This window comes from Lycium barbarum, chromosome 11 (genome assembly GCF_019175385.1).
Source record: "Lycium barbarum isolate Lr01 chromosome 11, ASM1917538v2, whole genome shotgun sequence".
NCBI classification, from domain to species: domain Eukaryota; kingdom Viridiplantae; phylum Streptophyta; class Magnoliopsida; order Solanales; family Solanaceae; genus Lycium; species Lycium barbarum.
In genome coordinates, this window is record NC_083347.1 from 4,380,233 (window position 1) to 4,405,210 (window position 24,978).

The 24,978-nt window shown below is 35.8% G+C and overlaps 3 protein-coding genes and 1 long non-coding RNA gene across 11 annotated transcripts; 3 read left to right on the plus strand and 1 right to left on the minus strand.

Moving 5' to 3' along the window:
- Positions 1–260: 260 nt before the first annotated feature.
- LOC132617017 (polycomb group protein FIE1-like) lies at positions 261–7,181 on the plus strand. 2 transcript variants are annotated; one of them, XM_060331862.1, is made up of 13 exons: positions 261–771; positions 3,612–3,677; positions 3,779–3,901; positions 4,234–4,314; positions 4,490–4,582; positions 4,715–4,790; positions 5,490–5,569; positions 5,670–5,741; positions 6,032–6,091; positions 6,178–6,274; positions 6,562–6,625; positions 6,716–6,775; positions 6,860–7,117. In XM_060331862.1, the coding sequence occupies exons 1-13, from the start codon at positions 595–597 to the stop codon at positions 6,921–6,923; spliced, it is 1,113 nt and encodes a 370-aa protein (XP_060187845.1). In that variant the 5' UTR covers positions 261–594; the 3' UTR covers positions 6,924–7,117. The 2 variants fall into 2 exon arrangements, with proteins under 2 accessions (XP_060187845.1, XP_060187844.1); XM_060331861.1 differs by lacking the exon at positions 261–771 and adding an exon at positions 1,514–2,047 and having other exon boundaries at positions 6,860–7,181.
- Positions 7,182–9,028: 1,847 nt separating this feature from the next.
- On the plus strand, positions 9,029–12,354 carry LOC132616637 (uncharacterized). 5 transcript variants are annotated; one of them, XR_009573310.1, is made up of 4 exons: positions 9,029–9,173; positions 9,961–10,713; positions 11,083–11,151; positions 11,360–12,354. It is a non-coding gene; the product is annotated as an uncharacterized LOC132616637 (long non-coding RNA). The 5 variants fall into 5 exon arrangements; XR_009573309.1 differs by lacking the exon at positions 9,029–9,173 and having other exon boundaries at positions 9,181–10,451; positions 10,550–10,713; XR_009573308.1 differs by lacking the exon at positions 9,029–9,173 and adding an exon at positions 9,181–9,604.
- Positions 12,355–13,186: 832 nt separating this feature from the next.
- Positions 13,187–15,167, minus strand: LOC132616636 (uncharacterized protein At4g22758-like). Its single transcript, XM_060331186.1, has 2 exons — positions 14,398–15,167; positions 13,187–13,629 (listed from the first exon to the last, which is right to left on the minus strand). Exons 1-2 carry the CDS (start codon positions 14,627–14,629, stop codon positions 13,457–13,459), a joined length of 405 nt encoding a protein of 134 aa, XP_060187169.1. The 5' UTR covers positions 14,630–15,167; the 3' UTR covers positions 13,187–13,456.
- Positions 15,168–16,783: 1,616 nt separating this feature from the next.
- Positions 16,784–23,368, plus strand: LOC132618128 (polycomb group protein FIE1-like). Of its 3 annotated transcripts, none has more exons than XM_060333196.1 (13): positions 16,799–17,108; positions 19,916–19,981; positions 20,083–20,205; positions 20,542–20,622; positions 20,861–20,953; positions 21,086–21,161; positions 21,859–21,938; positions 22,039–22,110; positions 22,376–22,435; positions 22,522–22,618; positions 22,904–22,967; positions 23,058–23,117; positions 23,202–23,368. In XM_060333196.1, exons 1-13 carry the CDS (start codon positions 16,932–16,934, stop codon positions 23,263–23,265), a joined length of 1,113 nt encoding a protein of 370 aa, XP_060189179.1. In that variant the 5' UTR covers positions 16,799–16,931; the 3' UTR covers positions 23,266–23,368. The 3 variants fall into 3 exon arrangements, with proteins under 3 accessions (XP_060189180.1, XP_060189179.1, XP_060189178.1); XM_060333195.1 differs by lacking the exon at positions 16,799–17,108 and adding an exon at positions 18,133–18,767; XM_060333197.1 differs by lacking the exon at positions 19,916–19,981 and having other exon boundaries at positions 16,784–17,108.
- The last annotated feature ends 1,610 nt before the right edge of the window (positions 23,369–24,978 follow it).

Sequence of the window (24,978 nt, forward strand, 5' to 3'; positions counted from 1 at the left end):
AAAAATTTGAATCCATTTCCTGATATTATGCATGGAAGAATATATCATGGCGAACTTTTCAGAAAAAATTATATCTTCCATAATAAAAAATTATAGAAATACCATAACGTATCAGTTCTGAATATGCTTGCCCTTTAAGAATCCCTCAAGCTCTACAAATGACAGAAAACTACTTTTGAAAGAGAACCTAAATCCATCAACAGGAGATACTCTTATTTATCTTTCTAAGTTATTCAGTAATTCCTTTTCGTGATCATCTTTGTTCTAACCAATGTCAAAATTAGCATTCTTTTTATACATTATTATTTCAAGTAGAAAAATAACTTTTAGGAATTTTCAAATTCTAATCACAAATTTTTAATGAAATTTTTATATTTAAACACAATTTCAATTTCCAAATACATTTTTTAAAACTTACTTGGACTTTCAGTTTATTTTCAAATGTCTAACTCAAAGTGCAAATCCAAAAAATTTAATGAACACTAATACATAAATCAGACACAGCAAGGTGTATAAAAAGGGCTTTGCTGGACGGACAAAAACATAGAATTTCCAGTTTTTGGTCTCTAAACTGCATAGAGTGAACAGACAACAATGTCGAAAGTACCTATTGGTTGTGAGCCAGTGGTGGGATCTTTAACACCGTCAAAGAAAAAAGAGTATAGAGTTACTAATAGACTTCAAGAAGGCAAAAGGCCGTTATATGCAGTTGTTTTCAACTTCATTGATGCTAACTACTTCAATGTTTTTGCTACTGTTGGTGGAAATCGGGTATTTCATCTCATCGTTCTTGTTTTTCTTTTGGGGGTTTGTTAAAATTCTATTTTTTTTTTGTTCTGCTGAGTGGGGTTTTCTTTTTAATACTAATTCTTGGTTTTGTTAGAGATTTTTATGTCAGCTTTCTGGATTGAAAAGGGTTAACGGGTATGGGTATGGACGACCCATTTGTTTGAGGTTGAAGGGTTGTTGTTGTTGTTGTTGTGTTTGTTGGCTTCATGATTTTAGTATAAAATTTAAAGTTTCATTCTTTTGGGATTTATCTTGAGTTCTGCTTTTCAATTAGGGCTGAGAAGTACAAGAATTCATGAGACTGATTTGAGCATATACTACTAGTTTGAGGTTTCCCGTCATTTCCTTTTCTGACCTGCTTTGATATGCTTTCTCTTGAGCCGAGGGTCTATAAGAAACAACCTCTTTACCTTCACTAGGTAGGGGTAAGGTCTGCGTACACTTTACCCTCCCCAGACCCCACTTGTGGGATTACACTGGGTACGTTATTGTTGTTGTTACTACTAGCTTGAGGTTGAAGCATTGGTGTTGTTGTTCTTGTGCTTGTTGGCTTCATGACTTAGTATGGAAGTTTAAAATTTTCATGCTTTAAGGGTTTGTCGTGGTTTCCATTTCACAAGTATTACCGATAATCTAGACATATGATACGACAACAAAGATACCCAGTGTAATCCCACAAGTGGGTGCAGGAGGGTATAGTGTACATAGACCTTACCCCTACCTTGGGAGGTAGAGAGGTTGTTTCCGATAGACCCTCGACTCAATCTAGACATATGATTTTTTAATTAATTAATCAGACAGTTCAGATTAATTAGCCTCATTTACACAAAAATGATTGCTGAATGATTCTTTTTCATCAAAATTATAAATTTATTAGATTGCCTTACAAAAATTATTACTAAACCAAGCATAGAATCTAAATACTAAAAATTTGGCGAAAAAGGAAAATAGAGAAAGAGTGAGAGGGGTATAAAACGAGTGAGAAAAAAGTCCTGTTTCCAGTTTCTCTGTCCTCTCTAACCTGCGGCGCCAGAGTAAGCAGAGAACAATGTCGAAAATACCTATAGGGTGTGAGCCAATGGTGGGATCGCTAACGCCGACCAACAAAAACAAATACAAAATGACGTACAAAATCGAAGAACGCAACAAGCAGAAGAACAACAACAAAAAAGAAGACAAGCGCCCATTGTACGCCATTGTCTTCAATTTCATCGACTCTCTCTACTTCAATCTCTTTGCTGCTGTCGGCGGGAATCGAGTATTTAATCTCCTCCTCCTTTTTCCTTTAGGGGATTGGTAAAATTATACCGATTTTTGGTTTGGTTAGCGATTTGTGTGTTACCTTCGGGAGTAACGCTAATAAAATAATTGAGTTCTCAAATGAAACGGGTTAATGGGTACGGATATAGCCGACCCAGTAGTTTGAGATTGAAGCTTTACTGCTGTTGTTGTTCTTGTGCTTGTTGGCTTCATGAATTAGTATGACAGTTTAAATTTTTTCATTCTTTTAGGATGTGTTTCACATTCTGCTTTTCAATTAGGGCTGTGAAGTACAGAACACATGTGATTTGGGGCATTTACTGCTACTTGTTAAGTTGGTAATGTGATACAGAAAAGATGTAATATTTAGGTAGAATAAAAAAAAATCCATCTTGGTCTGTGTTAGCGGAAATGTAAAAGAAAGAACACAAGATTTAACGTGATTCAGATCAAAATGATCCTACATCCACCAGAGAATAGTTACCTTTATATTATTAACAAAGAAAGGGGAGAGATCCCAATTACACCTAAGAGAATTGCTGTCTCAATTCTCTACTCACTACAAAGGATTTATGAATTTTTGGGATGCTAAACAAGGAAGAATTGCCTCTCATTTTATAGGCATAAAATGACTTGGGCTCCAAGTGTGCTACATGAGCTCTTCAATTCTCCTCCACATCTTAGCATTCTTTGGCTCCAAGCAATGCATCCTTTGGCTCCAATTAATTGAGCATCCTTTGGCTCCAAGTAATAGGAAATCATCCAACACATGAGTTTTTCTATCACATAACAAAAAACCAACTCTTTCAGTCTGTCTATTTGTTTTAATGCCTCAAGGTCGATATTAGCTGAGGGTCTATCGGAAACAACCTCTCTACCTCCCAAGGTAGGGGTAAGGTTTGTGTACACTCTACCCTCCCCAGACCCCACTTGAGGGATTACACTGGGTATGTTGTTGTTGTAAGGTCGATATTAGCTCACCTGTTGCTCGTTTCAGTTGAAATGTGCCAAAAATTGACTTGCAAGTTGCTTTAATTTTGATGGTTCAAGGACCTCTTTTGTTTCCTGCAATTGCTCTTATGCTTATCTTGGTAGATTCGTTGATGCATAACAAACTAAAATGTCTTTATGCACTTAGGATGGGTGGGCCAGCTTTGTTCAAACTTACCTTATATGCTTTACCTTACAATAAACCGTCCATGCTAAAGATAATGATTTTCAGAATTGGGTATGAAGTGTAAATCTTGTACTATCTCTTAATGTTGTGGAGTTATGCCATTATACACCTTGTTGTATTTCTTATCAAACCTGAGACTTATGCATGATGCAAAACGTTTATTGCTTAAGATAAATTCAGAAATCAGAAAGGGGCATGCTCTTGTAAATGAGGTGTATTTTCTTGATGTAGATAATTTCATCTGAGAATTTTGCAATAATATGGAACTGAAAGAAGATAATAATTACAGAAGAATCAGAGTGCTAACTTCAGTATGCATTTCTACTGTATGCCAATTGCCGATAGCTTAGACTCATAAGTTTTTAAATTTTTGTTGGTTCGTCAGGTTACTGTATACCGATGTCTCGAAGGTGGTATTATTGCTGTGCTGCAGTCTTACATTGATGAAGATGTAAGAAGTTGCAAGTACTCAGTTGTTGCATTTGTACTTTACGTATGTCATCTCGTATGCTTAATAAGCTTTTGGCCTTTTCCATGTGCTTTGATGATCAGAAAGATGAATCCTTTTACACTGTAAGCTGGGCCTGCAATATTGACGGGAATCCATTGATAGTGGCTGGAGGAATAAATGGAATTCTCCGTGTTATTGACGCTGGCAATGAGAAGATACACAAGGTCTTGTACATGAAATATTTCATTTGCATTTTACAGGTTAACTAAAGTAGTTGCTCCTTTAGTTATAAATAATGAATATCTGTAACTGAGTTCATAACATCCATCTAATTAATCTCTAGCTGAAGACTAAAGTATTTCTTTCTTCCATGATCCAATCCATGTTATTCATCATGATATGAACAAGTTAAGTTTTCAGTCACGATTAGTTCCATGTTGAGTTGTATTAACAATACAAACTTGAAAGATAAAGCTGCTCTTGAAACTAGTTACATGCTGACTTAATAGCATGTGTCTATTCACCTTTGTTAATCTACCTGTTTATGATTGAACAGAGCTTTGTTGGGCATGGAGACTCAATAAACGAAATTAGGACTCAAGCCCTGAAACCATCTCTTGTAATATCAGCCAGCAAAGTATGTTCCTTAAGTATCCTTCTCTTTCTTTCTTAACCATTCCTCAAAAAGGAAAATTGTATTTTCCTCTAAAATGGCATGAAATTTTTTTTTACTGTTGCAAGATGTCTGTAGACTAGCAGTCAATTTTGCAACTGTTTCACTTGGCATATTTTAATGATCACGAGTGTTTCAGGATGAATCGGTTCGCTTGTGGAATGTTCATACTGGAATATGCATTTTGGTATTTGCTGGTGCTGGGGGTCACCGAAATGAAGTACTTAGCGTGGTAAGTTACTCTGCTACCTATAGTCCCTCTCCAACGATGGAGCTGGTGGCAAAGTAATGTCTTTCACATCTGTTGTCAACAATACTGGGAACTAAGATTTTGAGCTTATCCTCTGGTTTGTGATGGTTGTAGGACTTTCATCCTTCTGATATATATCGCATTGCTAGCTGTGGAATGGATAACACTGTTAAGATCTGGTCAATGAAAGGTAAAATTTGTAACACTTCCATTATACATTGATTGTTGAAATGACATATGATATACAACTAAGTTTCATCACCTACTAAAACTTTGGAAAAGAGAAAAAAGGGTGATCTCTAGAGGAGCAACTTGTGATTAGTTATGTTCTCAAGGCCTCTCCAGAACCTTTCCGATGGTGTTAATTTTGTGCTTACTGTATGCCTTTACTTTTTTGGATTTGGTGACTTGTAGCCGATATACCCCGAACCTGACATGACTGCCTGGACTGTTAAACGAATGACTTGCACCCAATCTACAACATGGAATACATTAATCTATTAGCAGATATTTCTATGAGGATATCTTTGTCTTTGGTACAAGTCTTGAAATGAAGTCAATAATTTCAAAGATCCAATTGTAGTTATAAATGCACCAACTACCTAGATGGAAATATGAATCAGCGTGCAGTTATCCTAGACATTAACAAATTCTGATGTTGACAATGCTCGGTATCTAGACTACTTTACTACCCCATTCATAGTCACACATATCAGCGAATACTGTACTGTTGTTACTGCTAGGAGGATGTAGTGTTGGCTGTGGATCAGATTTGTATTGCATCATCTATTCCACTGGTGCGCAGTGGTTACACAAGTTTGAAAACATAAAATGAAGTAACATATATTTGAGCTGACATTTCTTTTCTTATGAACTGCTTGTGCTGCAGAATTCTGGACATATGTTGAGAAATCGTTTACTTGGACGGATCTTCCTTCCAAGTTCCCCACAAAATATGTTCAGTTTCCCGTGAGTATTGTCTTGTTGCTTCTCTCCTTCCCTGCCTTTTTCCTTCTGAAACTTTGGTTGGAGATTTTTTCTTTCTGTAACCTCCTTTTAATCCTTTCAGATATTCATAGCTTCAGTCCATAACAACTACGTTGACTGTAACCGATGGCTTGGTGATTTTATCTTGTCCAAGGTAAATGGATTGACCTGCTTACTGCCTGAGTGGTTTCCTTTTTCCAACTGTTCTGCTATATGAACCTATTAAAAATAGTTCTGTTCTATGAATTCTTGGTTGGCATTAGCTTCCTTTCTTGGGAGAGATTTACTATTCTGAATTCAGAGAGGGGAAATCAGAATAACCTGGGAACCTCTGGAGAAACATAGCATAGCTTTCTTTCTTGACCACAGATGGTCTTTTCAGTAATTTCCTGTACTTTTCATAATTTTCCTATACTGATCTGTGAATTTTGTTGGAAATACTAGAGTGTTGACAATGAAATTGTACTATGGGAACCAAAGATGAAAGAACAGTCTCCTGGAGAGGTTAGTCTAGTCATGTTTGGGACTGTCTTTTTGATAAATATTTTCTAAATAGGAAACTTTCCTAACGTATATTGATCTACATTTAGGGTACCGTTGACATCCTCCAAAAGTATCCTGTCCCAGAGTGCGATATATGGTTTATCAAGTATTCATGTGATTTTCACTACAAAGCAGCAGCTATAGGTAATTCTTATAGCTAATCAAAATCTTGTATCTGCTTAACGAGTTTTTTCAACATTTTTTCTGTTAGTGGGCTGATCACTGGATAATGCTCAAATCTGGAATTAAATGTTACTGCTTGTGTAAGACCGTCTGGTGTTGCCAAGTGTGGTATGAAGTAACTTGTAACCCAGAGGGTAATCAAGATTATCTAGTATTAGCCCCAGTAGAATACAAAGGAAAAGTTTTTCAATCCATTTTCTGGTTTCTCCAAGCAAACTTGAATTCATCCTTTGACCTTTATCTAACAGGAAATAGAGAAGGGAAGATCTTTGTCTGGGACCTACAGAGCAGCCCACCAACTCTGATTGCAAGGTTGATCTCTGTCGATGCACTGCTCCCTAGTTTCTGATCGTCCTCATTTTAATGCTTTGGATTTCAAGTGTTTGTGCTTGACTTTTGCAGGTTATCTCATGTTCAATCTAAATTACCAATTAGACAGACTGCCATGTCCTTCGATGGAAGGTTAAGATCCATAATCACTTTAACTGCATCTTTGCGTATGTTTTTGCAACCTGTGCATTAACTAATTATGTCTTTATTCTTCAGCACCATACTTAGCTGCTGTGAAGATGGGACTATATGGCGCTGGGATGTAGTAGCAACTTCTTGACTGTGAGCAGAACATCTGTCTCCTGCTGTGCTAGTGAATTAACTTGTATTATTAGTGCTGGACATAATGCTGTAATTATGGCTTTCGATAGTGGCCAAAACTCAGTGGGGCCTTGAGTAGGTCTGAGATTGTTACTAAGTTGTTGATACTAATCTTAGTTTGTGGTCTGAATTGGCCTACTTTCCTGATCGACCTTTTCCCCTGATGTATGTGTTGATGAGTGGCATGCTAAAAGAACTTTTAGAACTCTGCCTCCAAGTTTGTGTATGTGCTAGATTGATCTTTGTACTGGCTCATGCTTGCAATAAGGTTAAGGTAGGACACAAACCATGCTTAAAATGTGTGAATATGAGTAGATTAAATGTAATCATATTTCAGAAATGCAGAGTTTATGCCAAAAATAAACGATGCTCAATTGGCCAACATATTGAGTTTCCATTTACTGATGGCAAATACAATACAATATCAAGGAACCCAATAAATGCAGAGGCTGTGCCAAAAATCGAGGATGCTTGATTTGGTCAACATAATGATCTTCCCATAATGATGGCAAAATATAATACAATAGAATATCAAGAAACCTCTAACATATGTGGGTGTTGAAATCCAATGGTACATTGATACAAAAGTTTCTATGCAACTGCGGTTTCTTTCTTCTACTTTTTCTCGTTGTGCTACTTGCTCAAACATATTTTGGGTAGTACATATGTACAAAAGGAATGGCCAACCTGTATGATTCTTTTACTATATTAACACACAACATACTACTGAAAGGACTTATAGGCGATTACCTAGCTTTACCCGATCCATAGGAGTAATATCTATCTTTCTAAGTTATTTAGTAACTTTTTTTTGGTGCTTACCTTGTTCTACCCGATCTTAGTATTGTTTTTCTTTATTATGGATTGCCATTTCAAGTAGAGAAATAAGTTTTAGGAATTTTTCAAATTTTAGTCACAAAATTCTAATCGTACGTTTTTGAAACTTGATTTGATTTTCTTTATTAAAATTCAACCAATTCACGTCCAAAATGTACTAAAAAATTCAACAATGATTATTAGAAAGCACTTTATCTTCCGATTTTCTGACGCGAATTCAAATATAATATGATCCCAATATCCATACGTTAATCCGACGAAAACACATCAAAGTGGTCTTTAATGTATGAGGGCTGGACTGTTTTAATCCATTAATATACCGTATAATCAAAATAGTCTTACTGTATAGAAAAAATATTCATTTCAGTCCATCATCTATACAACACACGAAATAGTTTTTTTTTTTTTTTGACATGTACGAAATAGTTCTTAATGTATAAAAAAAGTGATCATTTTAGTCCTAAACCTCAAAAGTAACGGTATAAATAAAAAAACCTGTTAAGTTTCATTTTTTTTGCACGGATTGCCCTTCTTTTGGGGTGGTCTTTAATTTTTGCCCCTCATATTTGTGTTCTTTAAGTTTTGCACTTCGCTTGGATACCTGAGGTTCTGGGTTCGAATCCCCGCTCAGGCATAAAATAAAAAAATAATTTCACAAGGCAGGGTTGGGGGAGTGTATGCCGGATCCAGCATACAATCCTTAAGGAAAAACTAAAGTTATACCGGAGGGGGCAGACTTTGCCTTGAGACATATATATATATATATATATATATATATATATATATATATATATATATATATATTTATTTATTTTTACATTTCAAGGCAAACTTTTAATTATGCCTTAAGGAAAAGTTCCGCCTTATGGGGACATACTTTTGATTATGCCTTAATTAAAAGTCTGCCCCATAAGGCATAGTTCCTTAAGGAAAAGTTTTGCCCCATAAGGCATAACTAAACTATGCCTTGAGGAAAATTATGTTATAAGGAAAGCAAGAAAAATGATAGTTTTTGCTTCCCTCACGTGAACAGCTGGTTAAACTTAACATATTTTTTTTATTTGCACTGTTACTTTTTACGGTTTAGGATTAAAATGATTATTTTTTAGACTATTTCAGTTACATGATATATATAAAGGATTAATTTTTTTTTTTATATATATATATATATATATTAAAGATTATTTCACTTATGTTGTATATATATAAAGGACTAAAATGAATTTATCTTATACATCAAGGACCGTTCGATTATACGGTGTATACGGAGGACTCAAATAGTCCAACCTCAATACATTAAGGACCATTATGATCGCTTTCTCTAAATCAAAGAGACTAGTAATAGGGGCTATAATTAGGGCTATGCTGGACGGTGAGACTTCACATCGTTTTTTTTGCCTTCTTTCAAGTCTGTCAGTCAATCTGTACTCTTTTTTCTTTGACGGCGTTAGTACCTATAGGGTGTGAGAGCCAGTGGTGGGATCTTTAATGCCGTCAAAGAAAAAGAGTACAAATTGACTAACAAAATCCAACAAAAAAGCCTTTTGTTTCCTACAATTGCTCTTATGCTTATCTTGGTAGATCCATTGATGCATAACAAACTAAAATGTCTTTTGTACTTAGAATGGATGGCCTTGTTCAAACTTACCTTATATGCTGTAATGGTTGACAGTTTTTTATTTGTTTCTTTCTTCACACTTCCGCAGTGCCACATGTTGAACAGATTGATAATAATAATAATTCCCTATTGGTTTAACTTACTATTATAACTGTCCATGCCAAGATAATGATTTTCAGAATTGGGTATAAACTGTAAATCTTGTACTATCTCTTAACATTGTGGAGTTATGTTATTATATATCTTGTTGTATTTCTAATCAAACCTGAGAGTTATAGATGATGCAAAGAATTTATTGCTTAAGATAAATTTAGAATCTGGAAAGGTGCATGCTCTTGTAAATGAGGTGAGGTGTATTTTCTTGGTGTAGATCGTGCCATTTTATTTTATTTTTTTGGATAAGGTTAGGTTTTATTTTTATTTAAAAAAAAAAAAAAAAAACTATCAAGATGATACTGAACGTACATAGAAAGAGCAGGCTAGAGTACATTAGAAACCTAAGCAGTCTAGCATGTCATCTAAATTCTTTCCAATTGTACAGGTTGCGCAAACAAGTATATTTCACAGACTGCAACTGCTTCTTTTTGTCTTCAAACTTTCTTTCCATTTAGTCCAAGCTATGCTAAGAGGAATGGCATTCCAGATCTTCTTTAGGGATGTGTCTGGACATGCAACTTCACAATGCACAAAAATATGGTTCACAGATTCACAAGCTTTCTCACACAAGTAGCATCTGCTGCACATTATCCAACCCCTTCTCTTCAATTTTTCTAGCGTTAGACATGCTTCATGACACACTAGCCAACCAAAGAAGGTGACTTTTCTTGGGACTGTAATTCTCATGTCATCTGAGGATTGTTCAAAAACATGCGGAACTGAAAGAAGATAACAATAACAGAAGAATCAGAGTGCTAGCTTCAGTATACTCAGGACTCATATGTTTTTAATTTTCTGCTAGTTTGTCAGGTTACTGGATACCAATGTCCCGAAGGTGGTGTTATTGCTGTGCTGCAGTCTTATATCGATGAAGATGTAAGAAGCTGCAAATTCTCAGTTGTTGCATTTTGTAGTTAAGACATATGTCATCTCGAATGCTTAAGAAGCTTTTGGCCTTTCGATGTACGTTGTAGATCAGAAAGACGAATCCTTTTACACTGTAAGTTTGGCCTGCAATATTGATGGTAGTCCACTCATAGTGGCTAGAGGAATAAATGGAATTCTCCATGTTATTGATGCTGGCAATGAGAAGATACACAAGGATAGTACATGAAATATTTGACGCGCACTTTACATGGTAAACCAAAGTAACTGCTCTTTTAGTTATAAATAATGAATACCTGCAAATGAGTTTGTAACATTCGTCTAATTTATCTTTATCTGAAGACTAATGTATTTCCTTTCTCACTTGATTCTACCCATCTTATCATCGTGATATGAACAAGTATAAGTTTTCCTTAAGTTTTCCTTCATGTTTCATTCCATGTTAAGTTATAAGTTTGAAAGATGGTCACCGAAATGAAGTACTCAGTGTGGTAAGTTACTCTTTTAACCGCATTACCACTCCAAGATGGAGATGGTGGCAAAGTAATGTCTTTCACATCTGTTGTCAACAATACTTTGGACTAGGATTTTGAGCTTATCAGCTGGTTTGTGATGGTTGTAGGACTTCTATCCTTCTGGTATATATCGGATTGCTAGCTGCGGAATATTGTTAAGATCTGGTCAATGAAAGGTAAAATTTGTGACACTTCCCATTTTACATAGATTGTTGAAATGAAATGATATACACAACTGAGTGTCACCACCTGCTAAAACTTCAAAAATGAGAATAAGAGTGATCTCCAGAGGAGTAACTTATGATTGGCTATGTTCTCGAGGCTTCTCCAGAACCTTTAGGATGATGTTAATGTTGTGCTTATGGGATGCCTCTATTTTTTCAGATTTGGTGACTTGTCACCTATATAACTTGAACCTGACACGACTACCTGGACTTGTTGAACTAATGACTTGCAAGCAATTATCAGTTGATATTTCTATGAGGATATCTCTGTCTTCGGGCACAAATGTAAAAATGATGTCAATAATTTCAAAGAACTAATTGCAGTTTTAAATGCACCAACTACCTAGAAGGAAAGCAGGGGAGATCTGGGACAGCATAGTGGAAAACACTGAGAAAAAGTTAACTAGGTGGAAGACCCAATATCTATCCATAGGTAGTTGACTCACCCGAAGTAATTCTGTTCTTGATTCTCTCCCCACATATGTGATGTCCCTTTTCCTTTACCTTCCAATGTGATCAAAAGACTGGACAAACTTAGGAGAAATTCTGTGACAGGGATGTAAAGATGGAAAGGGCTATAACTTGGTGAAATGGAAAGAGTCTTACTCCGCAAGAAGAGGGGTGGCTTGGGAATCAGGATCTTGAGTTTGCAGATAAATGCCTAATGATGACATGGTTATGGAGATACAATGGCGAGGAAACTGCTCTATGGAAGGAAGTAATAAAGGCCAAGTTTGGTGAAACAAATCCAAGGTGCACAACGTAGTCAGTCATAGAAACTTATGGAGTTGGAGTATGGAGAGACATTAGGGCCTTTGGCTAATGCTGGAGGCAAATCTCAAACTAAAGGTAGAAGATGGTAGCAAGATCCAGTTCTGGAAAGAAGCTTGGATTGACCAAACCCCTCTTGTGGATTCTTTCCAGATTTATGCAACATCTGCAACAACCCTGAAGCTGAAGTGAGTGAATGCTGGTCAACTCAACGGTGGGATCTGCTTTTGATAAATATCTTGCCAAGGCTACTGCTTTTGATTGTTTAAAGATAGCTTAAAATTCACAAATAGTCTTGTCATTTTTTCACTTTGTAACGAATAGTCACCATCATAGAATTTCTAACTTTATAGTAATAAATTACAGGATTATCACTTGCAAAAATAGAGTATAAGTAACAGTATTTTATATTGGTAACGTATATAATTTTCTAAGAATGATTAGACTACAAATATAATATAACAAAAGAGTATATTATTGATTGTATAAGTTGTGTGAGGGGAGGTGGAGATGATTCGGACATATGCAAAGGAGATGCGTAGATGCTCCAATGAGGAGGTATGAGAGGTTAGCCCGAGGAGTGGGAGAGATAGGCTTAAAAAGTCTTGGGGAGACACAATTTCAACTTACCAAGAGCATGACCCTTGATAGGAGGGTGTGAGGTCGAGAGGGTTAGTAGGTTACCGCACTGATCTCTTTTCAGTACCAGGAGTATTAGGAGCTTTTTATATCTGCTTATGCTTAGACTTCTAGATGGCTCCATGATAATATGATGAAATTTCATATATGATATTTAGGGAATATTCTTGGTTTTGACTCTTCTAGCAGCACCACGTAAATAAAAAAGGTACCGAACTTTCAATTTTTTTTTCATGGGAAACTTCAACTAAAGGTCCAATGGCTGCAACAACATACCCATTCGGCAACACAACAAGCAATTCAAAGTCACTCACCCTAGAACCTACTTTTCATTTATATTAATCCAGAATTAGCTATTCCTAATTTATTTTTTTAATTATTCCTAGCCAGAGAAATTAAACTAATCTCGAGATCCAGAAACACATCGTAGTTATACTCCTGCAAGACAAGAAACACTGATATTCCTCAAATTCCATAAAGAGTACCTAAGCGAATAAGAGTAGAGGGGTTGAAAACATAGACAAACACTGTCGTTCCAATTATGCAAAATGAAAAAAAAAAAAAAAAGGGACCAAAATGCCAACAAGAATCAGTCATCGAATTGGAACTAACCACTCCCGGCTTTAATTACACCACATATTACAGCTCCAATAGTAGAAACAATAACAGAGGAACTAGACTTATCAGTGTATCAAAGAGACACCAACAGAACTTTATAACTGGTTCAAAGAAAATAACACATTGAACACAAACAAGAACTAAACAGCAATTATAGAAAACACATAACTGTTTATTAGGTCGCATGTAACACGTAATATAAGACAGATTAAGATTAAACCCATCTCAATCAGTGAGGGGCTATCTTGCGAGCAACAGACTTATTAAACCACGCCTTCCAGCTTCCAGCTCCCTTTCGAACCATTGCTGACTGTTTTCCGTCGTCAACTGCCTGTGATGCCTTCTTGAACAGCACGAAATTACGAACTCCAAGCGATCCAATGGTCTCCCATGGACTCAAAGCTGCAATGACAACATAAACATAAGCAAAAAACTCATCCACATCGATATAAAAACTCGTATACTAATTGCACCAACAGTTTCACCCCCAACAAACACCAAAATTTTACAATGTTGGAACATTAAAAGCATCTTAGTGCACTTCCACAACAGACATCTTTGTACAATGACACTTGCTTTCGGTAAAACCAAATGAACATACATTCTACCAAATGCAAAATACTCACCCACATTCAAACAAAAACTCAGACAAAAAACACTTCATATACATTGCACCTACAGTTTCACCCCCCATCAAACACCAAAATTGTACATTAAAAGCATTTTAGTGCACTTCCACAATAGGCAACCTAGTATGCTATACATGTGTGTACAATGACCCTTGATCTCTGTAAAACCAAATGAACATACATTCTACCAAATGCAAAATACTCACCCACATTCAAACAAAAACTCAAAGACAAAAAACACTTGATATACATTGCACCAACAGTTTCACCCCCCCATCAAACACCAAAATTGTACATTAAAAGCATTTTAGTGCACTTCCACAATAGGGAACCTAGTATGCTATACATGTGTGTACAATGACACTTGATATCTGTAAAACCAAATGAACATACATTCTACCAAATGCAAATTGTTCATATACAGGTGCAAAGATCAATTATTTTTTCACCAACCAATCAAAAATTTCAGGAAACTAGCTATAGCAAATCAACAACAAATTTTAGTCTAGATTCAAGCAATACTTATTAGACTAATAATTACCTTGAGTAGTAGCAGTGGGGCAATAAAGGACAAAGTTAGTGAAGTCAGAACCAAGAAGAGGAAGGCGACCTTCACGAGCATAAGATTTCAAAGCAGTATGAATAACATCACCAACAAGTTGCTCTTCATTAACAACAAACCGGATCGGACCCGCACTTCCAAGAACCGTTATGCTTATCAATAGCCTCTTTCCTTTTCCACTTTGATTCTTCTTTGCCTTGTAAAGCAACATCTTGTCTTTTTATTTTGTAAATCAATCTCAATTTTTTTTTTTTTAATTTGAATTAAACCAAGAAAATAAATCAGGGGAAAAAAAATTGAAGATTTCAAGAAATGGGTTCAAGGGTCAAGTCCAAGGCAGCGAAAGTACCAGCCTTCTTTGCAAGATCCAAAGGAGAAAGCAGAAGAAACAGAGATCCCCCTTTTTGGAGATAAAGGGGAGATCATTAACAAATTCTTTAGGATTTCTACCATTCACAATTCAATTCGCAAGATCAAAACTTTTCTGGGACAGAAAAATATGCAATTCCTGATATATATATATATATATAGAGAGAGAGAGATGGATGATGGGTTTGGGAATCAAGAAGAGGGGTTTTATATAGGATGATTTTAGGGTTAGGGTTTTCTCTCTCTCTCTCTGTTCCACCGACTCCTTCCACATAGACAACGGCATGAAATTTGGTTTTTGCTTTATTTTAACATCTTTTGGGTATTTTACTGGGAATGTTACAAGCTGTTTCTTGCGTTTATCCAATTGTCACTGAATTTTAGTAGGACAAGATGATTACGAACCTATTCTGAATTTTAGTAGGACAAGATAACTATGAATAAGCCTGGGTACTGAGTCGAGCCGGTTCGGAGCTCGGCTCAATTTGTGGCTATTTAGCTTGGCTGAGCGTGACTCGATTTCAGTTAAAATTTAGATTGGCTTGATTCGATTAAAATTCGGTCAAAGCTTGGCTAGGTCCAATTCGGTTGGCTAGTCATGTAATGATTACTTTAAACTTAAAATTCATGTATTAATTTTAATTAAGTTAGTAATAAGTCAATTTAATAAATATAAAATATTGTTACTTATACTCTATTTTTGCAAGTGATAATACTGTAATCTATTACTATAACTACTCTGTAGAAGTGATCTCTAAGCAATAGGGAAGCCACCCTTATTTAGAGGATATCAATTCGTTGAAAAATAACTATATTTAAACTTGGACATAAATCAATAGGGAAACAATCAATGGACGGAGTTGTATTCCTACCTTGTTGTGACTTCTTTTTTCCAATTGTGATGTCTTATAAATCGTGCAAGTCTAAAATATTTCTAACTTCTTCTATTTAAGAATTTTTATTAGGAATTGATTTTGGATGGCAAATTTAGGAACATTGTTCGGTTGCATAACTTGTATTCTACAAGTGTTATTGGTAATCTAGATAGCTAATAGTTAATTAATTGATCAGCTAAGATTAATTAGCCTCATCCACACTATTACTGACTACTGAATGATTCTTTTTCATCAAAATTATAAATTTATTAGATTGTCTTAGAAATATTGTTTACTAAACCAAGCATAGAATCTAGCCCCGTTTATCCATTAATTTGGTTTAAAGTTTTTGAATTAATATTAACAAATGTTTTAAATAAGTAACTTCTTATCAAATCGCCCACTATTGCAACTTCGAACGTGAAATATGAAATTTGAAAGACTAAAAAAATGCTTTGAGAAATAGAAGATAGCTAGAACCTTTCAACAAAATAGTGTTTTTCAACTCTCTCAAAATGAAATCTATTCCAAACATAAATGTGATGGTACCTTACTTCGACAAGGTACAAATATCTAAATTTAGTAATTTAAATATTTTTCAGACCTATTGCCAATACTAAGTATCCATTTTTTGTGATATTTATGCATGGATAGGTATATCATGACAAATTCTTTAGAAAATTATGTATTCCATAATAAAATCTGATAAGAAAAAGTATCTGTAAAAATACAACAACATATCGGGCTTGAATATACTTGCCCTATAGGAATTCCTCAAGCTATAGCAAATACTTTTCGTATGGGATAAAACTACTTTTTTAAAGAGAACCTTATTCCATCTACATGATATACTAGTTTACTCAGTATCAGACCATCCATAGCAATAATATCTATCTTTCTAAGTTATTCAGTAATTTCTTTTGGTAATAATCTTGTTCTAACCGATCTTAATATTAGCGTTTTCTTATGGATTGCCATTTCAAGTAGACTAATAAGTTTTAGGAATATTCAAATTCTATTCACAAATTTTTAATTGTATTTTTATATTTAAACACAATTTCAACTCTCAAATACATTAATTGGGAAGTACTTTATACTCCCATTATGTCATTTTTTTACGCCAAGCCAAATTTAATGAACACACTAATACATAAATCAGACACCTGAGAATAAACTAAGTATAAAAAGGGCTTTGCTGGACGGACAAAAACATAGTATTTCCAGTTTTTGGTCTCTTAACTGCATAGAGTGAACACTGAACAGACAACAATGTCGAAAGTACCTATAGGTTGTGAACCAGTGGTGGGATCTTTAACACCGTCAAAGAAAAAAGAGTATAGAGTTACTAATAGACTTCAAGAAGGCAAAAGGCCGTTATATGCAGTTGTTTTCAACTTCATTGATGCTAACTACTTCAATGTTTTTGCTACTGTTGGTGGAAATCGGGTATTTAATCTCATCATTCTTGTTTTTTCTTTTGGGGGTTTGGTAAAATTCTATCTTTTTTTGTTCTGCTGAGTTTTTTTTTTTTTTTTAAAAGAGATTTTTATGTCAGCTTTCTGGATTGAAACGGGTTAATGGGTAAGGGTATGGCCGATCCAGTTGTTTGAGGCTGAAGGGTTGCTCGTTGTTGTTGTTCTTGTGTTTGTTGGCTTCTTGATTTAGTAAAATGTATAAAGTTTGATTTTTTTTAGGATTTGTCTCGAGTTCTGCTTTTCATTTAGGGCTGAGAAGCTATGTTGCTTGGCCTCTTCAAAATGTCGACGAGTGAGTGTCAGATACTCCAAATGTAGTGCATTTTTGGAGAATTCAACACGGGTGCAGAAATATTTTTGGAGAGTCGGAGCAATATAGCTGAGAAGTACCAGAATTCATGAGTCTGATTTGAGTATATACTCCTAGCTTGAGGTTGAAGCATTTGGTGTTGTTGTTCTTGTGCTTGTTGGATTCATGATTTAGTAAAAAGGGCAGCCGGTACACTAAGCTCCCGCTATGCGCGGGTCCGGGGGAAGGCCGGACCACAAGGGTCTATTGTACGCAGCCTTACCTTTCATACCCACAAGAGTCTATTTCCACGGCTTGAAATGTTCCGTGCCTAACCGCCAGGCCAGCTGGCAGCTTTTCATGATTTAGTATAAAGTTTAAAGTTTCATTCTTTTAGTATTTGTCTTGAGGTCTCCCGTTATTTCCTTTTCTGACCTGCTTTGATATGCTTTCTCTTGAGCCGAGGGTCTATCAGAAACAACCTCTCTACCTCCCAAGGTAGGGGTACGGTCTAAGTACACTATATCCTCCCAGATCCCACTTGTGGAATTAAAGTGGGTATGTTGTTGTTGTTGTTACTACTATTTTGAGGTTGAAGTATTGGTGTTATTGTTCTCGTGCTTGTTGGCTTCATGAATTAGTATGGAAGTTCAAAATGAAATCATACTTTAAGGATTTGTCGCGGTTTCCATTCCACAAGTGTTACGGATAATCTAGACATGTGATACAACAACAACAACATACCCAGTGTAATCTCACAAGTGGGTGCGGGAGGGTATAGTGTGCATAGACCTTACCCCTACCTTGGGAGGTAGAGAGGTTGTTTCCGATAGACCCTCGACTCAATCTAGACATATGATTTTTTAATTAATTAATCAGACAGTTCAGATTAATTAGCCTCATTTACACAAAAATGATTACTGAATGATTCTTTTCCATCAAAATTATAAATTTATTAGATTGCCTTACAAAAATTATTACCAAAACCAAGCATAGAATCTAAATACTAAAAATTTGGCGAAAAAGGAAAATAGAGAAAGAGTGAGAGGGGTATAAAAGGAGTGAGAAAAAAGTCCTGTTTCCAGTTTCTCTGTCCTCTCTAACCTGCGGCGCCAGAGTAAGCAGAGAGCAATGTCGAAAATACCTATAGGATGTGAGCCAATGGTGGGATCGCTAACACCGACCAACAAAAAAAAATACAGAATGAAGTACAAAATCGAAGAACGCAACAAGCAGAAGAACAACAACAAAAAAGAAGACAAGAGCCCATTGTACGCCATTGTCTTCAATTTCATTGACTCTCGCTACTTCAATCTCTTTGCTGCTGTCGGCAGGAATCGAGTATTTAATCTCCTCCTCCTTTTTCCTTTAGGGGATTGGTAAAATTATACCGATTTTTGGTTTGGTTAGCGATTTGTGTGTTACCTTCGGGAGTAATGCTAATAAAATAATTGAGTTCTCAAATGAAACGGGTACGGATATAGCCGACCCAGTAGTTTGAGATTGAAGCTTTGCTATTGTTGTTGTTCTTATGCTTGTTGGCTTCATGAATTAATATGAAAGTTTAAAATTTTTCATTCTTTTAGGATGTGTTTCACGTTCTCCTTTTCAATTAGGGCTGAGAAGTACAGAACACATGTGATTTTGGGCATTAACTACTACTTGTTAACTTGGTAATGTGATACAGAAAAAATGTACTATTTAGGTAGAAAGCATCAAAAAATAATTCCATCTTGGTCTGTCTATTTGTTTTAACGCCTCAAGGTCGATATTAGCTGAAGGTCTATCGGAAACAACCTCTCTACCTCCCAAGGTAGGGGTAAGGTTTGCGTACACTCTACCCTCCCCAGACCCTACTTGAGGGATTACACTGGGTATGTTGTTGTTGTTGTAAGGTCGATATTAGCTCACCTGTTGCTCGTTTCAGTTGAAATGTGCCAAAAATTGACTTGCAAGTTGCTTTAATTTTGATGGTTCAAGGACTTCTTTTGTTTCCTCCAATTGCTCTTATGCTTATCTTGGTAGATTCGTTGATGCATCACAAACTAAAATGTCTTTATGCACTTAGGATGGGTGGGCCAGCTTTGTTCAAACTTACCTTATATGCTTTACCTTAGAATAAACCGTCCATGCTAAAGATAATGATTTTCAGGATTGGGTATGGACTGTAAATCTTGTACTATCCCTTAATGTTGTGGAGTTATGCTATTATACACCTTGTTGTATTTCTTATCAAACCTGAGACTTATACATGACGCAAAACGTTTATTGCTTAAGATAAATTCAGAAATCAGAAAGGTGCATGCTCTTGTAAATGAGGTGTATTTTCTTGGTGTAGATAATGTCATCTGAGAATTGTACAATAATATGGAACTGAAAGAAGATAATAATTACAGAAGAATCAGAGTGCTAGCTTCAGTATGCATTTCTACTGTATGCCAATTGCCGATAGCTTAGACTCAGTTTTTAAATTTTTGTTGGTTCGTCAGGTTACTGTATACCGATGTCTCGAAGGTGGTATTATTGCTGTGCTGCAGTCTTACATTGATGAAGATGTAAGAAGTTGCAAGTACTCAGTTGTTGCATTTGTACTTTACGTATGTCATCTCGTATGCTTAATAAGCTTTTGGCCTTTTCCATGTGCTTTGATGATCAGAAAGATGAATCCTTTTACACTGTAAGCTGGGCCTGCAATATTGACGGGAATCCATTGATAGTGGCTGGAGGAGTAAATGGAATTCTCCGTGTTATTGATGCTGGCAATGAGAAGATACACAAGGTCTTGTACATGAAATCTTTCATTCTCATTTTACATGGTTAAACAAAAGCAGCTGCTTCTTTAGTTATAAAAAATGAATATCTGCAAATGAGTTTGTAACATCCATCTAATTAATCTTTATCTGAACACTAAAGTATTTCCTTTCTTCCATGATCCAATCCATGTTAGTCATCATGATTTGAACAAGTTTAAGTTTTGCATCATGATTTCTTCCATGTTAAGTTATATTAAGGATTCAAACTTGTAAGATAAAGGTGCTCTTGAAACTAGTTACATGTTAACTTAATAGCATATGTCTATTCACCTTTGTTGATCTACTTGTTTATGATGGAACAGAGCTTTGTTGGGCATGGAGACTCAATAAACGAAATTAGGACTCAAGCCTTGAAACCATCTCTTATAGTATCTGCCAGCAAAGTATGTTCCTTAAGTATCCTTCTCTTTCTTTCTTAACCCTTCCTCAAAAAGGAAAATTGTATTTTCCTCTAAAATGGGAAAACTTCTCTTTCTTTCTTTCTTTCTTTCTCAAAAAGGAAAATTGTATTTTTCTCTAAAATGGGAAGAAACAATTTTACTGTTGCAAAATGTATGATGAGAATCAATCAATTTTGTAAATGTTTCACTTGTTATATTTTAATCATCACGAGTGTTCCAGGATGAATCGGTTCGCTTGTGGAATGTTCATACTGGAATATGCATTTTGGTATTTGCTGGTGCTGGGGGTCACCGAAATGAAGTACTCAGTGTGGTAAGTTACTCTGCTACCTGTAGTCCCACTCCAACGATGGAGCTGATGGCAAAGCTACGTCTTTCACATCTGTTGTCAACAATACTGGGAACTAAGATTTTGAGCTTATCCTCTGGTTTGTGATGGTTGTAGGACTTCCATCCTTCTGATATATATCGCATTGCTAGCTGTGGAATGGATAACACTGTTAAGATCTGGTCAATGAAAGGTAAAATTTGTAACATTTCCATTATACATAGATTGTTGAAATGACATCTGATATACAACTAAGTTTCATCACCTACTTTTTTTTGAGAAGGTAAGTTTCATCACCTACTAAAACTTTGAAAAAGAGAAAAAAGGGTGATCTCTAGAGGAGCAACTTGTGATTAGTTATGTTTTCAAGGCTTCTCCAGAACCTTTTGAATGATGTTCATTTTGTGCTTACTGCATGCCTTTACTTTTTTGGATTTGGTGACTTGTAGCCTATATATTCTGAACCTGACACGGCTGCCTGGACGTGTTAAATGAATGGCTTGCACCCAATCTACAGCATGGAATACATTGATGTATTAGCAGATATTTCTATGAGGATATCTCTGTCTTCGGTTACAAGTGTTAAAATGAAGTCACTAATTTCAAAGATTCAATTGTAGTTATAAATGCACCAACTACCTAGAAGGAGATATGAATCAGCATGCAGTTATCCTAGACATTTACAAATTCTGGTGTTGACAGTGCTTGTTATCTAGACTACTTTACTACCCCATTTACTGCTAGGAGGATGTAGTGTTCGCTGTGGATCAGATTTGTATTGCATCATCTATTCCATTGATGCTCAGTGGTTACACAAGTTTGAAAACATAAAATGATGGAACATCAATTTGAGCTGACATTTCTTTTCTTATGGACTGCTTGTGCTGCAGAATTCTGGACGTATGTTGAGAAATCGTTTACTTGGACGGATCTTCCTTCCAAGTTCCCCACCAAATATGTCCAGTTTCCAGTGAGTATTTTCTTGTTGCTTATCTCCTTCCCTGCCTTTTTCCTTCTGAAAGTTCGGTTGGAGATTTTTTCTTGCTGTAACCTCCTTTTAATCCTTTCAGATATTCATAGCGTCTGTCCATAACAACTACGTTGACTGTAACAGATGGCTTGGTGATTTTATCTTGTCCAAGGTAAATGGATTGACCTGCTTAATACTGAGTTATTTCTTTTTTCCAACTGTTCTGCTATATGAACCTATAAGAAAACTGTTCTGCTGTATGAATTCTTGATTGGCATTAGCTTCCTTTCTTGGGAGATATTTACTATTCTGAATTCAGAGAGGGGAAATAAGAATAACCTGGGAACCTCTGGAAAAACAAAGCATAGCTTTTGACCACAGGTGGTCTTCTCATATTTTACCTGTACTGATCTGTAAATTTTGTTGGAAATACTCAGAGTGTTGACAATGAAATTGTACTATGGGAACCAAAGATGAAAGAACAGTCTCCTGGAGAGGTTAGTCTAGTCATGTTTGGGACTGTCTTCTTGATAATTATTTTCTAAATAGAAAAATTTCCAAATGTATATTGCTGTACGTTTAGGGCACCGTTGACGTCCTCCAAAAGTATCCTGTCCCAGAGTGTGATATCTGGTTCATCAAGTTTTCATGTGATTTTCACTACAAAGCAGCAGCTATAGGTAATTCTAAGTGTTAATCAAAATCTTGTATGTTGCTTAACGAGTTTTTTCAACATTTCTTTTATTAATGGGCTGATCACTGGATAATACTCTATTGGAATTAAATGTTACTGCTTGTGTAAGACCATCTGATATTGCTGAGTGGTGTGAAGTAACTTGTAACCCAGAGGGCAATTGAGATTATCTAATATTAGCCCAAGTAGAATACAACGGACAATTTTTTTGATCCATTTCCTGGTTTCTCTTAGCAAACTTGAATCCACCCTTTGACCTTTTATCTAACAGGAAATAGAGAAGGGAAGATCTTCGTCTGGGACCTACAGTCCAGCCCACCAACTCTGATCGCAAGGTTGATCTCCGTCCATGCACTGCTCCCTAGTTTCTGATCCTCCTCATTTTAATGCTTTGGATTTCAAGTGTTTGTGCTTGACTTTTGCAGGTTATCTCATGTTCAATCTAAATTACCAATTAGACAGACTGCCATGTCGTTCGATGGAAGGTTAAGATCCAAAATCACTTTGACTGCTTCTTTGCATATGTTTTTGCAACCTGTGCATTAACTAATTATATCTTTATTCTTCAGCACCATACTTAGCTGCTGTGAAGATGGGACTATATGGCGCTGGGATGTGGTAGCAACTTCTTGAGTTTGAGCAGAAAATCTGTCTCCTGCTGCCAGTGAATTAACTTGTATTATTATTAGTGCTGGACATAATGCTGTAATATAAATACTAATCTTAGTTTGTTGTTTGAGTTGGCGTACTTTCCTGCGTCCAAGTTTATGTGTGCGCTAGATTGTTCTTTGTACTGGCTGATGCTTGCAATAGGTTTAAGTCTTTAAGGTAGGACACCGACAGTGCTTAAGATGTGTGAATATGATGTAACTGTATTTCAGAGATGCAGAGTTTGTGCCAAAAATAAACGATGCTCAATCTGGCCAACGTGATGAGTTTGCATTTACCTCTGGCAAAATACAATACAATATGAAGAAACCTCATAAATGCAGATATGCCAAAAATCTAAGATGCTCAATTTGGCCAACTTAATGATCTGGCAGAATACAATAGAATAATATCAAGAAACCTTAACAAAAGTGGGTGTTGAAATCCGAACTGTATGATTCTTTAACTAAAGTAAAAAAACATACTACGAAAATGACTTTTGGGGGATTACCTTGTTCTACCAGTTTCGGACGAGTAATATCTTTCTAAGTATATTTAGTAATTCCTTTTGGCGATGTTTCTGATCTTAGTATTGATTTTTTATTTTTATTTTGATTGCCATTTCACAAGTAAAAAAATAAATTTTAGGAATTTTTCGAATTGTTGTCGCAAAAAAAATAGGGAAAATAACACGGTATGCCTATTTGTGCAAAATTATTACTCGTTTTAGCCCATATTTTATTTATTACCCGAAGAGGCCCATATCTGTGTCATTCTCAACACTAATTTCTCTCTCTCCACCCTTTCTCTCTTTCCCTCTCTAATGTCTCATTCTTAATCAGATTCAAACTGCCAGATCTGACCCAAGTTCATCTTCATACTCAGAATAAGTTAATGTCACATTCTTAATCAGATTCGAACGACAGATCTGAAAGAAGAGAGAAACATCACCGGAGAAACGTAAACTGGCCAGATCCATTGCTGGCAGAGAGAGAAAAGGAGTGACATCATCGGAGAATCTTTTTTTGTCATATTCATCAATAATTTTTCGATGAACTTTCAGATCTTAGATTTTATTGGAAACCATTTGTGGATTTATGACATCTTCTTCTTCTTTTTGGGTGCGGAGAATTTGGTATTGAAATGGAGATTTAATGGTGGATAACAGGTGTTTTCTAGCGTAAATTTGAATAATCCATGTTTATACACACATATACTGTCACGCCTCGAACTATGGCCTGGACGTAACACGGCACTCGGTGCCTTACTGCATGTGACCGAGCGAACCACATGGCTTGCTGAATCATCATGAGGCATAACATGAGCGGAATACGACATAAACATGATGAGCCTTAATAAACATGAGATTTCAAAATGTCAAATAAAATACTTGTTTAAAAATATGAATATGGATTGTCACAGATAATAAGCCAAAGATGGCTATGAATATGGATTGTCACAGATAATGAGCCAAAGATGGCTATACGACTCTAAGCATCTGACATAACATAACTGTCTAGTCTATGAAACCTCTAACATGAGTCTGAACTGCTAATTATAACTGCTGGGATAAGGGCCCCAGCTGTTACACCCCGTATCTTCGAAGAAGCACTTATCAAATTTGAAACATAAGTACGTTGAGTTACGGTTAAGTAAAACCACTTTGGAATGTAAGGAGCAAGCATTACTAAGTATATT